The sequence below is a fragment of the Hippoglossus stenolepis genome, chromosome 15 (assembly GCF_022539355.2).
Source record: "Hippoglossus stenolepis isolate QCI-W04-F060 chromosome 15, HSTE1.2, whole genome shotgun sequence".
Lineage (NCBI taxonomy): Eukaryota > Metazoa > Chordata > Actinopteri > Pleuronectiformes > Pleuronectidae > Hippoglossus > Hippoglossus stenolepis.
In genome coordinates this window covers 21,807,455-21,822,066 of record NC_061497.1, presented here as the reverse complement: position 1 = coordinate 21,822,066, position 14,612 = coordinate 21,807,455, and the positions used below count along the sequence as shown (strand labels likewise).

Below are 14,612 nucleotides of genomic sequence, written 5' to 3'. Positions count from 1 at the left end.
ACGCATATACACTAAATCACATGGGATAAACTGGAATGAGTCATATCTTAAGTTTGCATTTAAAGTTTAGACGTGATCTGATTCACTGATTAAACATTTTGTTGGCTGCATGTTTCTCTTTCATGTGACGACCTTCATTATGCAGCAAAAAACCACATGAAACAAACGGTGTTCGGGGGGGTTGAGTGTGACGTGGTGACGAGTGTGAGTCATGTCATGTCAGGGCCGCGGCTCCTCGCTCCCGGGCCGCTGTCGGCGTTTAGTGAAAACATACAGAGCGTCCGCAGAGAGCGCCGCCGCCGCCGCCGATAATTGACTTTCATTATAAATGTAATGAAATGTGGGAGATGAATATAGATCTCCTGTCTGGAAAGTAAAACCTAACACCAGTGCACTGCATGTCCATTTGTTCTCAGTGGTTCTGAGTTTAAATGAATATGTGTTTTTTTTTTATTGATTGAAAAATAAACTGATGAATATAGTGCGATGTTTACAAAGGACGCCGTCATGCACGGAGTAATTAGATAAATAAGCTGAGCACAGCATGAGACTGTTTGTTCGGGTAGAAGTTTCTCATTCCAGCATCTTTAGGTCTCTTACACGGCTGATTGCTTCATAAAGCTTAATTATTCAATCAGTTTTTGATTGAACGACTCTGACAAAATTATTATAAACTCCCTCTGTGCAGAAGTACTGGGGGGGTTTTCTTCCTCGGTGTGGAGAATGTGCTGATAAGTGAGTCGCTGCGATGGAGGATGATGAGCTCCAGGTGGAAAATGACAGTATTTTTCAGTTGTAAAGCCTCCTCTCAGCGACAGAGACCTTAACCCCAGCCACGCTTCATTTATTCGTCCTCCTCCTCTCACTCTGTTCTCCTCCTCCTCCTCCTTCACTCTGTTCTTCTCCTCCTCTCACTCTGTTCTTCTCCTCCTCCTCTCAGGATTTCGGTGTGTGATGAGGACAAATTCCGCCACAACGAGTTCATCGGGGAAACGAGAATCCCTCTCAAGAAGCTGAAGCCCAACCAAATCAAAAATTTCAACAACTGCCTGGAGAAGCAGTTACCTGTGAGTCCACTGGGCCACACACACACTGAAGGGTTTTAGGTTTTCAAACTGCATAATCAAACTGTGGTTTTACAAATGTATATAATTATATAATCCCTGAAACATTTATTATATTAAATCAATTTTATCTTAACGACATATTCCTCTCTGTACTGGAAAGCACTTTACTATACATTGCACATATCAGTATAGTATACTATATACTATACTGTATTATACTACACAATATACCATATTATACTATCCAACACTATAGTATACAATATATATATGGCACTACACTATACATTATATTATGTTAAAAATATATTATATTATATTGTCTTATTATATTATATAGCACAATCATTACACTATTTTAATATATACCCAATAAAATGTTAATTGAGTTTTATTTAATTGATTTATTTTCATAATACCATATGAATTTAAAATAATAGAGTTGTTTTTCTCAATGACCTTCCTGTGTACCTGTTATTATCAGATAAACAAAATAAATCATACTTCTAATCTTTCCACCTTCATGTAAATGAAATTATCCATAATATGATCAGCATGACAGATATTTATTGTCATTGTACTGACATTTTCTAACAAAGCAAATTAACCCAACTGCTTGTTTGACTTGTCTTTTGTTTTAAAATCATATAAATATCAAATATTAAATAAGTTTACGACCACATTTCTCCATTTTTCCAACCTATAACTCTTAATTTATTCTTCAGCGTCACAGCTTCATGTCAGAACCGTCATTGAAGAGATGAAATGGAGGAAATATGCTGCACCGTCGGTATAATTAACAATAAAATTCCATTACATCATTTTGACAGTAGCAACATGAAACCTTGTGCTGCTCAACAGAAGATAAACACGTTCTGTACACATGACGCTGAAGACGCCGTCCGTCACAACCGGGCACGGTGTCTGTTTACCTGAACGAGGTAACGACAGTATCCAGCGGCGCGCTGGGTTTTGAACCCTCGCCTCTGAAGCAGGAGTGGATTATGCGTTTCGAGAGCATGGGAGTGAAGAGTCATCGAACTGTAATTGAATATCAACGTGCCTACACACTCTGTGCTTTGAAAAGAATCACACGGTGCAATCCTGGACCATCCAGTTTCCCGGAGTACGCAGCCGCTGCCTCCAGTTTCCTGGAGAGACACATTCCCGGTGCTCTGCTCGTATGCTTTGTTCTCCACGTGGGAGTGTGAAATATCAGAAAACACAAAATATGCTCGAGCAGAACTGGTATGAAACTGTGCCTTCGCCAGTCCACGCCTTGGTCTCGTCAGGGCTTATTTAATTTAAGTGCACGCTTTGAAAACGACCATATTTGAAATGTGTGTGCTGCTTGTGGTTTGTCAGACAGTGATTGGAGAGTGAATCAGTCACAGTCTCAGCCCTGATTCTTTTCTTTGGATGAAATCATAACCAGACGATAAAGCAGTTTGTACTTTTCACCGTTTCACATTTGATATATAATTCACAAGCAGTGTTGAAGTGTTTTCACACGGAGAAAACCTCAGACAGGAGATTACAAGATGTTTGTGGCTGAACTTTCACTGTGAAGAGCTGGTTTATCTTTTCGACACGAGGCTGAGCACGTTGGGTCATATCTCTGGGTTAGTTACAGGGAGTTGTGTAGTTGTTGTGTAAACCAGCTGCTGGTTTAACACTTTATTCAGACCTAGTGAATAGGACGGCTGTGGATCGGGATGTAGTTCGGGCTCGGTTCGATCCCCCCCCCCCCCGCCCCGTGGCTCGTCATACATCCTCGTAAAAAGCTTTGCGTGTGTACATCATTTGATTTGTTAAGCAAAGTACTTTCTGTGGTCGTAAGGTTGGAAAACTGTTGTAGATTAAACTGATATTTGTTTTAATATGAACATTTCTGTAGAATATTCAACAAATTTTGCCGAGTTAAATTATCGGCCCACCAATAGTGACCCAGCGGCGAAGTTGAAAACAACCCAGACTGCGTATTGCAATAAATTCAAGGTAGAACCTGCTTGAATCAGAAATACACTTATGCATACACTTGTAAGGTTTTGTTACAGTTACAGTTATGAATAAGAATGTATGCATGTGTGTATTTAAGTATGTACAAATATGTGCATTATGTGCATAATACTACATTTTATACACTATAATACAGTGTATATATAGCAGCTATACAGCAGGAGTGACATTAACACCTGCTCTTCAATTCTGATATTGCTCTTTATTTGGATACAAAGAATAAAAGGAGGTTTCAGACTGTTGCAACATGCAGCGACGTCTGAGTCTAAACCAATAACAGGTTTTTCAGGGACTTTTTCTCTTTTGCTCTGTTTCATTGAAGCTTGGTTTTGCAACTCTGGACCGACCGTCACATGTCTGGTGACGGAGGGTAAACATCACAGTTTGGCTGTTTTCACACAGAAGCGCTTGGAGGCGAAGTGAAGCTTCGACTGTTGCTGGACACGTAGCTGAAGGTGGGAGGCGTTCTGCTCCGCTCGCTCCTGAAGCAGCGGATAAGGAGTTTTTACCCCAACACAGGATGTTGCTTTGCTGTGCTTGGGGGGGGAAAGAGCAGAGACCATTTAATCCTGTTGTCCAGCAGCGAGCAGCTCCTGCCTCGTTGATGGTTCTGGACAGTCAGTCTTTGGACCGGACGTGTCGCACGCAGGCTGGAATATATTCAAATAAATGCTAAAAGTCTGAATTTCCACCACATTTTTGGCCTTTTTAATCAGTAAATCCTCCATCCATCTATTATCTATGATGCGTATCCTTTGAGGGGAGCTGGAGCAGATCCCATTGGGCGAGAGGTACAACAGATCAGCAGCGTATCGCAGGACCAGCTTACAAAGACAAACAACCATTCATTCTCACATTCGCACCTACAGACACTTTATTATATACCTCGTACTAATACTGGGTAGTTCTTCCTCAATTCTTCATGTTGGAGACTTTCCTCCGAGATTCTGCTTGTTTGCTGACGTCATTTCAAATCTACAAATCGGCAAATCTCCCGCTCGGGTGACGAGGAAACTCTATGATGGTTGATGATCGTGGTTCCAACACTATCACCAAAAGTATGAAACATCTACACACACACGTCATAAAGGCCGATGAATATCAGAGGAGGTGTTTGTATGTTCGAGGTTCCTGGACAGCTGTGTCCTTTCTAACATGGTGACCACCCACCCATGTCTATCTAATGGCTGCGTCTGCCAGCGCAGACTCTGGATCAGCCTCCAGCGTTGGCACCAGAGGACGACGACAGGGTCTGAGCAGTGCGAGAGCCCGGAGCCTCATCTGGCAACGAATCCTGGATCAGTGTCTCTGTGCGATGCATTTCTCTGCTCCCGCGGCTCGGCCGGACAATGAAAGGCTTCACAGTCAGAGATGATTACAAATTTGTCACCCACCCTGCTGCCATTTTGGAAAATGGCATTTTTAATTCTTGCTCTGGACGGCATTTTTGGCTCATTACGGTGGACGCGAGGCAATTGTTTAGAGGACGCTGCTTTCTCCCGTGTGGAGGCCGAGCTCCAGCAGCAGTGTTGCTCATGGGCAGATGGCGGGGATATGTTCTCGTAACATGGAGTTTTCACAAAATATTGAGCACATCATAGTTCAAGTTTAGGGAATTAAAGATGTTAATCTTGTTCGGGCCGTGGGTCGACGGACACAAACATTAATGAGCAATGAAACTTGTGAAATACAGAAACTTACGGCTCCAAGAAGATGTTATCCAACGATAATTATAAGTGAGCTTTTCATCATCATCTTTTTCTTCCACCATTAAATGAGTCCATTCACGGTAAAGGGATGAGGAAAAATGGGAAACTAATGAGAGTTGAAATTCTTCCCAGTCCAATTATTATAAATCCGTTTGCCCACCAATCTCTGAGCCATTCAGCTATTGTTTGACGATGAATTAGCCGCTGGGGGCAAGAGCCAATATTTCTGGGGCTTCGGCTGTGCACAGCAAGTATCGGGTCAAACGTTTCTCCACTCAAAAAACAAACAGAGATACTTGTTCTTGGTGTTTTAGGTCCATTCACTATCATAATGGCTATCTGCATATGAATGCAACCTAAATTTAAACGCTATTGGCCACTTGGTAGCAGCAGAAAAAACAGTTTACACATCCAGCAGTTACACAGCAGCATCAGCATTCATCTGGAGAATCCTCAGTTTTTGGTCTCTGCCAACAAAGGGGGGGAATTGTCCCTGTGTTGTTTGCTTCATGTGATGCATGTGTGTATTGTGGGGCTGTAATAATCATCGCGGCACCCAGGGGCCTAAAACGGAGACTTTTATTCTTGTTTTATTTGAAAATAAAAATCCGCGGCCAGCTTCTCTTATCTGATTTTGCCTCCTCATTATCGGAGCTGCGTTTTTTTCCCGTCCTCTCTGTGTGGGACATGTTTGTCGGAAGCTGCAGCCGCTTCTCTTGTATCAGCAGAACAGTCGGAGCCCCACTGTTCGTTTAGAGGTGATCCCGGCGACCCGACCAGGACGTTGGCAGGTAGATTCGTTGCTGTCTCAGCTTCCGACAACACAGATTTACAGCCTCACGTCCTGAACTGCCCACGCATTGTTTTAATAACTTTAAGTCATGTTGTGGCACAGGACCTTTGCTCCATGTCATGGTTTTCTACTTTATTTTGTCAGCTTTTAGTGGTGAGGTTGACCATGGAATGAATCAACAGTTGCAGCACTTAATGAAAGTCTTCTACTCAGACCTGAACGTTCAATAATAGCTGGAGTGTGAGTGTTAGCAACCACCGGTAGTCGAGTCGGAATCAGGAAGCAAACGCAGAAGTCCATGTCATCGTTCCCAAATGTCTCCATTTCTGCCCATTCAGACATTTCAAACTAAAAGGGAGCAAGCAGCTTTTTCCAAACTTCAACCTTTTGGCGTTTGAATACTCCAGAGCTGTGTGGACACCAGATGTAAACCATAAAAACAGTGATGCTTTAACTCTGACATTTGACTGGCCGATGGTGCAACTCCATCACTCAGTCACTGTCGGACTGGCCTCATTGCTGCAGTCGAGCCCAACATGTGATTTGATTCCTGGCTCAGCCGCCTGAACCAGTCAAAGCCAAACTCCCCTTTATCCGGGGATATTACCAGACCTTGTTCCTGGTAATAACTCAGATTCCCTGGTAACCCCCCCCCAAGCCGGGGGCTGAGTAATACCTGGAACCAATTCAATACCCTTGGAATATTATTGTGTTGTGTTGCTTTGTTGCCACGCTGTGGAGTTCAGAAAACAATGGAGCAGGCAGAGGGAGTGATGTATATCTCATTCAATTACTTAGCGCTGCTGCATTTATCCAGAGCGATGTTCAGACAGTCACATCAGAGGTGTCCGGTTGTACTGTGCATTAAATCCAATTAATGGACATCCTCTGGCCAATCTTAATCGAGTTGTCCCCCAGGCAAGGGTGCAATTAGCTGGAGAATGTAAAGTAAACAGTGCTGCGCAGTCCGGTGTTTGCTTATGTGAGTTGATTTTATGTTTGAGCAAATTGATGGAAAAAGGAAAACGAGACCAATAGAAGGCGGGAACGAGGACAGACCTTATATAGTCTGTGAAGAGCCGACGCCACGCTGCTGCAGAAATGTGTTTATATCTGAGATTTATGACGTGATCGTTGGAAACTTCTGTCTTATGTTGGTATCATTTATATGCCAACGTACACAGTGAGTGAAGGTAGGCTAGCTGGGTTCAACTTTGTGAGTGCGAAATAGAAGTAAAGACAGTGAGTGCTCTACAGACGTCTGCACTTGTCAGGTACGCCGGTAACCACCCAGGCAGCCTGAGGTTTCTTACTTCCTCCCTCGCTCACTTTCTGTCTTGATGCTCTTGTATTCCTGTCAGCCTCCTGCTTTGTCACAGACTTCCCAGAGTGCATGTTGTTAAAGGCCGGACAGCGAGACACAGACAACAGAGAGGTTTGTCCTGAACACGTATAAACAGCAGAAGAAGAAACGGGACCTAAATCGATCCCGACAGTAAAACCGAGGCGGCGCCTGAAACACGTTGTTGGCACGTCACACGACATTGACGACGAGTCCACAGGTCCAGCGAGACTTCCTGCAAAAGTCATCTGTGATTCATGCGGAGAGCGTCGGTTTCTCTGGTGATATGTGATTAGCATCCTGCTGAGGGCTCGGCTGCACAGCCTGTGGAACACTGGAGGAGACAGAAGTCTGTGTCCGCAGGGGCTTCTTTCTGCCTGTTTTCCTTCCTCATTTCATTATTCTCATATTGTTTCTGAATGTCGAGGATGTTTTGGGATGTCGGTGATTAGTGCCGAAGACAACAGCTTGCAGCCTGTGATTATTTCAAACAGCAGCTTGCCGCACATCAAATCATATAAAGTAGCTCTCCAGCCATGTACATGGGTGTATAATTAAGTTGTGTTAATGAACTACAGATAGAAGGACTTTTTTTTGGTGCATAATTACAATTGCAACGAGAAAAAGTGTTTTTGGTTTTATTTTACCATCTGGTTGAAGGTTGTACAAGTTGCTGCATTTTACATTTTACCAAATTTCTGCAATAACTTGAAGAATACTCACATATTATCACTTTATAGAGATTATTATGCCAACTTTGTTATGCCAAACTGCATATTTGGTGAATATAAAACCCGATATTTACATATTCTCGCTCTTTTTGCTCCGTCTTGGGTCTCTACCAACTCTATGGCACTGACTATAGACTGTATATCAAGACGACAAGGCAGCTCCCCAAAACTGAAGCTAACGCCACATTCCGTTCTACCTCGGAGCGACTCGACCCGCGACTTCAAAATCCCAAACAGTCTCCATGTATCAATTGTAGGGAAAGTTTTTACTGTTTATTAGCACTTCTGTCATTAAATGTGTCATAAACATAGTTCTGTCCAATTTCTGTCTGTGGACGTGTTACTACAGTGTTAGTATGCGCGAAATGCAGCATTATGTGTTATTATGAACTGGTTATGCTAACAATGGCTAGCTGGCTAACGTAAACATTGTTCCTGTGCAACTGGAAATCATCGGGTTTGACGTCATTTCGAAGGCAATGAATGTGGCATAAATCCTCCTGGTAGCCCTCTGGTGGCTGCCTGAAGTTTAGGTCATAAACCGGGCCTCCTCCATGTTAGTGGAAGAGACATGGACCAAAACTAAAAACTAAAATTCTTTCTCAAATATGGTTTCTGTCACTTTAGGTAGTTCTGTGTGTTCTGATAAGTTTGGTTTTAATGTGTTATTTGATGACATGATGGCATCGTTTGTATCCAGGATATTTTTGTACATGTTTTTGTACAATAGGAGGAGGTGTAGATATGTCGTCCGTCTTTATAAACAGTCAATGGTTCCTAAAAACTGTGGGTTTTGTGTCGAGTAGCTGATCCGATATGTGGAGGTTCTGGACAGTTCAGTGGTGGTGACATGTTTCCTTCCCTCCACTGGGAGACTGGGGATTATCGCTTAACCCTACAAAAGAAATCAAGGATTCTTAAGTAGTATTTCTTGCCATGTATTATAATTTTGTAAATGGACATGTGAAAAAAAAAAAAAAAGCTCATTTGACTTTCTTCTCTCTGAGGTTTAACTTTATAAAATGTGAAGTAGTTTGCACTTTGTCATAAATGAGAGAGAGAAAAGTCTAATGAATATCGTTTTGAAACGGCACAAACCAAATTGAAAGAACTCACTGTGCTAATACCCACTTTCCCTCCGGTCCGAGCACTTTCATGTAGCCCTCGATAAGCTGGAAGTTGTTAAGCCTCTGTGCATTTGCTCTGCTGATGGTCTTGCACTGTATATGTGGTTGCCAGTAAATGCTGAGGTGTGGGAAAGGCCGTTGCACATTAACCAAATCAGCAGCTGTGGGAGTGTTGCTGGTAAATTGCATTTCTAAGTCACTGGGCATAGAAAAAAAAAAGCTCAAATAGCTCTCAAGGGGCTGAGCTGATTTTCTGTGGAAAGTCGAACGTTGAAGAGAGTGTTTTTCTCCGAGGAGAACTTTGAGACAAAAGCACAACGATAATGAGAGTGTGAGGAGAAGCACTGATGACTGATTGATTATCGGGTGTCGCTGATGTGGATGGACACCGGTGTTTATCCTCTTGGCTACTTAAGGGACATGGGTGGTGCACACGGGTATTTAATTTATTGTGCCAAGGTTAATTAGTTAAATCTATCTTTCCCTTGCATTTCTTTGTTTTTCCCTCTTCGCTCGCCTTGAGCTGTGGACGTCTGCTACAGATAATACACAGCAGGAAACCTGGCTGGATGGATGGAGAAGCTGCAGTCGATGAGCAACCGTTTAATTCCCTCAACTATTCAATCGCCTGATCAATTCGTCTTTCTAGGCGACAAGTTCGAACCAACACGCGGTTTCATTAAAACTAGGATCAAGATAAAAGTGCCTGAACCCGGGACTCGAGATCCAAACTCTGATCTCTGTCATTTACTCTGTTTCCCCCCCGACGTCCACGTCCTCCGCCTCCGTGTGCAACTCTGTCCCCGAGCGAACACATTCTGCAGAATCCTAATTGCAACCATATTACATTTTCTATTAACATAATGAAGATAGGAGTTAATTTGTGTATGAAATGTTCCCGAGCAACATAGTCATTTTCTGCAAATCCATCCAGTCTCTCAGTGCCACGTCCATTTGAAGTGATTACGGCATCATTCAACGGTTTTATGGTTGTTTTTATAGACTCTCACCGCACTTTGAAAAATAAGGGAAATATTGTGTGTGTGTTGGGGGTTTAATACAGAAAACCTAATGGACAATAATCAAGCCTGCGATTAATGTTCCTGCTGCTGCAGTTTATTTTAAAACATAATTTCTTGGAGGCAAGAGGAAAGTTGACCCGTGACTCTGGTGAGAAACATTTATAAAACTTTAACCAAACCTCACACATAACTGGATATAACTGGATATAAATGAAATTAGAAAAGTCCATTGATTGGATTTTTTGTTGAGATTCATTTCCATCGCACTGCCCTCAAGTATAAACACATGACGTGAACGTGGCTCTGATGGTGAAAGGTCGTAATTCAGACTAGTTTCTTTGTCCCTGGGCCCTGAAATCCCCGAGTCCATCCCTGGTTCCAGATGTGTGAGCCTCTGGAGTGAAAGCTTTGCTCTGTTTGTGTGCAGCTGAAGGAGAAGAATGCATGAAACGAACAGACTGTCAGTGTGAGTCCATGAATAGTTCTGCAACTGTGTAGAAAGAAAAGAAATCAATTTTCTCTGCCTGGTTACCAGCTGCGACAGCGTTTCTCGTATTGTTTTCATTCTGACTCAGTCTGAGTGTGTGAGTGGGACCTTGTTTCACTGCACTCGTGGGGTCCGACCATCGAAAACCACTGCACATGTGGGGACTGACGGCTGAGACCACCAGTGTGTGTGTGTGTGTGTGTGTGTGTGTGTGTGTGTGTGAATGACTACTGAGCACTGAGAGCTAATAGTGTTTGTAATAATAAAATAATAATTACTCATAAGTACTCATAGAATAGTATTCTGTAAAAATGTTGTAATGATTACAGAGTACTCTGTAATAATATAGTAGCAAATAGCTACTGTGTACTAATGACTGCTGAGTACTTCAGTAATAATGTTGTCATGGAAACTTGTAGGAATGAATACCGTGTACCGTCACAAGTATTTACGATTGAATGAATACTGAGTACTTGTATACTAATGTAGTAATGAGTTTTCATAAAATATGAGTACTGTGTACTGTGGCATTGAATACTGAGTACCCTTTAATGGTGTAGTAATAAATATGATTACTCTGGACTAATGTAGTAATAACTACTGAGTGATCATGTAATAATGTAGTAAAGATTACTGAGTGCTGGTATAATTACGTAGTAATGACTACAGAGTACTGAGTGTTGAATTTGAATTTGACTTTGAATCATCCAATCAGAGCAGAATGTTTGGATTCATCAGTCGGGACCTGAACGTCTGATCCTCAGTCAGTGAAGTCACGCACACACACACACACACACACACACACACACACACACACACACACACACACACACACTTGTCACACAGGTCATGTGTCACTTCAGATGTTTATCTTGTCTCTAAAGAACGTGGCAAATTAATTGGATGAGGCTATTAACTCACCATCTACAGCGGAGATGACATCAATCAGCCAATCAGTGTTGGGCTGATTTTCAGGACACACAGTAACGTCTCAGACTTTTAATGACACCGACCTACTCTCACAAATACTTGACAGGACGAGAGATACTGGGGATTTAAAAAAGAAATGAATTAAAACTTCATGGTTGACACTGAGAGAACGTTTCCAGGTGACGATTCCCTTGTCAACAAGGATTAATAGCATTTCTGGAATTAGAGCTTTGTTTTATCTGATCAGACGATGATGAGAAACGTCACCGTGATGGTTATTATCCCTGAACCTTGTTTCTTTCTCTGCAGGTCAACAAGACAGAAGACAAATCCCTGGAGGAGCGAGGACGCATCATGATTTCTCTCAAGTACAACACCGTGAAGTCCTGCCTGGTGGTGGGCATCATACGCTGCGCTCACCTCGCCGCCATGGACGCCAACGGCTTCTCCGACCCCTACGTCAAAACGTCAGTATTACAAACACAAACTTTAAGCTATCAACAATGGAAAGTATTATATGGGCGATGCTAACACTTTTTAAAAAACTCATTTATACGACACGGTGAAAAATGATTGGTTTATCTAAGCTGGAGATCGTGTCTCTGATCTTATTGGTTGCAAAAGATAAAACAAAACTATATGACGTCATTCTCTGACGTCACAGTGACGTCACAATGACATCATTTCTCCTATATCATCATTGATTATTATCTTTTGATCTATGCATCATACACTGTTTTTTTGAGCCGTGTTGTTGTCTGTAGTTTTATATTTGGATGTATTCTTTGTATTCACAGCTTCTTGGTAAAACAAACGTTGTGCTGCATTTAATACGATTAGGAAATATACAGACTGACTGTCTGAGTGTCCCTGATACCAGGGAACATTTTTAAACCTGAAACTCCTCGGCCTTCGCTCATTTTTCTGTCAGGAATATGTAAAAGGAAAAAAAGAAATGACACACACACACATTCATGTCCTTCACACGACGTTCGTTTGAAGCTTGACTCGGAGCGTGCATCAGGAGCCAGTCAGCCGAAAGGAAGAGTTTCTTTTTCTGGTGAATGCGCTGAGTCAAGTTCATCTTCAAATTCTCTTTCATACTGTGGAATTTATTTCTACATTATCCTCATATTCTGAGACATCCTCCTCTTGCTCTTCACCGTGTGTCTCACTCTCCTTCACCGTGAGGCCCCTCGCAGCCTCTTGCTCATATCTCTGCTGCAGGATCGGAGCTGAAGTGACACACACACTCGTATCGTCACCTATATTTGCTTTACAGTTTTAATTATCATAAGATAAAGGTAAAAGTCCATTTAAAATACCACTTAAGAATAATAAACATCCATGAAAACATTGTTTCATTTCATATTTTATTGGATAAACATGATTCATGCCAACAAACCCTTTTAATTACAGCAGAATTTATTCAATATTCATTCATTATTTTTAATTCGCTGTCGTACATTCGAGTCACGGCCCGAGCCTCCCCCGTGCACGCAGCTGTGCACACGTGCATTTGTTGCAAGGCTGATGGAGAAGAAACTGGTAACCTCGGAAACCAAAGAACCATGTTGAGTGACGAGTTCTTTGGTATCTGACGGTAAACGTTTGCACTTTCACTCATGGATTCAGAAGGGTGGAACAGGAGCTAGTTATCCATGTCGGTGCTTCATGTTCATCAAATCCCATTGAATTGTTGGACTAACTCGCTGAACCTCTTTCGTTTACCTGCTCCTGGTGTTAAACAAATGAGTTGACGACTTTAATTTCACGGCCCAACGTCTTTTCACTCAAAACCCACACGTAAACACTTATTTTACACTTAAAACAAATTGCATGATCGTCTTTAAATGTAGAAACTTAACGACAGGTCGGGCTGTTCCTGCTGCTCTCTCTCCTCTCGTCTCTCCGCCGCGAGCGCAATGCATGATGGTCTATATTGCTCGGTTACTGACCATCGGTTGTTGCACTACTCTTCACGATGCATTGTGGGAAACAATGGCGAACTCACTATATCGTGATTAGTGAGGGATTTCGGACACAGACTTTTGACACTTGTGGATTTACAACGTACATGTGTTGACTTCACCTGAAGGAACCCGTCCATCGGCCCCTGTTGCTCCTCCCCCCCAACGCCGGATGCTCATCATATAAACGTTATTTTTAGTGGATGTACGACGCACACCCAGCAGTAGAGGTGCCGAGATGGATTAGCAGGCAGCGCTGACATTCTCGCACTAAGCAGAACCGTCTGGCTGTGATTATCAGCAGCAAGACACACAGCACGAGAGGCCGTCCACGGGGCTGCAATTTGAAGGAGAGTCCTATTTATCACACCTGAACATTTCCCCAGTCTTTCATCTGGCTGAGCAATGAAAGTGCAATTAATTTCCGACTCCGCTGTGCACACCTCGAGAACAAAAGCGCGACTCGTTTTTTCGGAGAGGAGCGGCACCGGTATAAAAAAAAAATTCAGACGGTTCGAGGTTGAGAAAATCTCCCTGAAGCTTGAAGGACACGCTGGCAGATAAGGGATTTACCGACTGGTTTCGTGTGAGAGGGAATAAAGGGAACGTATGTGTAAGATTGACTTGATTGGCTATCTGATGCATCGGGTCACAGCTGTCACCTGAACAGAGAGAAGTGCTTCTGCTCTGTTGTGTTGTCTGTAAACTGAAGGTAGGAGGCAGGTGTGCATTAGTGGAGCAGGAAGTGGAGTTCACCGCGAGCAGCGACAGTGTAAATGCCCTCGTTAATGGCTCCTCTTGTCAATTACAAGCGATTTTCATCACACGTAGACGTCAGGGTATTTTTAAAGAAAAGAATAATAATAGCAGGGCTGAAAAGCTGCAGCAGCTGACAGAGGAGTAACATTTTCAGAACCATTATATTGAACGGGAGCATTGTTTGCATCGTGACTTTCACTCTCAGCTTTGTTTCGCCCGAGGGTCACTTGTCCCATTACACGACAACAATTAGGTTCCCTGCAATATCCTCATCAACAACGATCCCAGCCCCCTCTGCCCCCTGGGTAAGTTTGTGAGCAATAACCCACTTAGCCGCCTCCCTGAACGCCTGCACGTTACCCTGGGAAATTGAAGCCTGTGTGGGTCCGGTGAGCACGAAAGCAGGAAAAGACGGATGTGAGGAGCCGCTGCGATTGAAATGTACAACACCAAAATGAGCGTTATTGGTTCAAATTGTTTGAGACGCCAAACAAGATACAGACCTCGGGGGTTGAGACATAAGTGCAAACCGCCTCCTGCGTCGTTAATGAAGGCAGAAGCTGAAACAAAGGTCCACACGAACCCATTCTCATTAACACGTATGTACAGTGTGTCGGCTCCCAGAGCAGCAGCAGCACTGACTCACTCCTGACTGC

At 42.9% G+C, this 14,612-nt stretch overlaps 1 protein-coding gene across 2 annotated transcripts in view; it reads left to right on the top strand.

Annotated features, from left to right (window-relative positions):
- The window catches only part of doc2b (double C2-like domains, beta), a 99,008-nt gene that overhangs the window by 75,788 nt on the left and 8,608 nt on the right, over positions 1 to 14,612 (top strand). For both annotated transcript variants that reach the window (XM_035177662.2, XM_035177661.2), the window contains 2 exons: positions 941 to 1,067; positions 11,537 to 11,694. In XM_035177662.2, the coding sequence (XP_035033553.1) occupies positions 941 to 1,067; positions 11,537 to 11,694 (285 nt within the window). The remainder of the gene's footprint in view (positions 1 to 940; positions 1,068 to 11,536; positions 11,695 to 14,612) is intronic.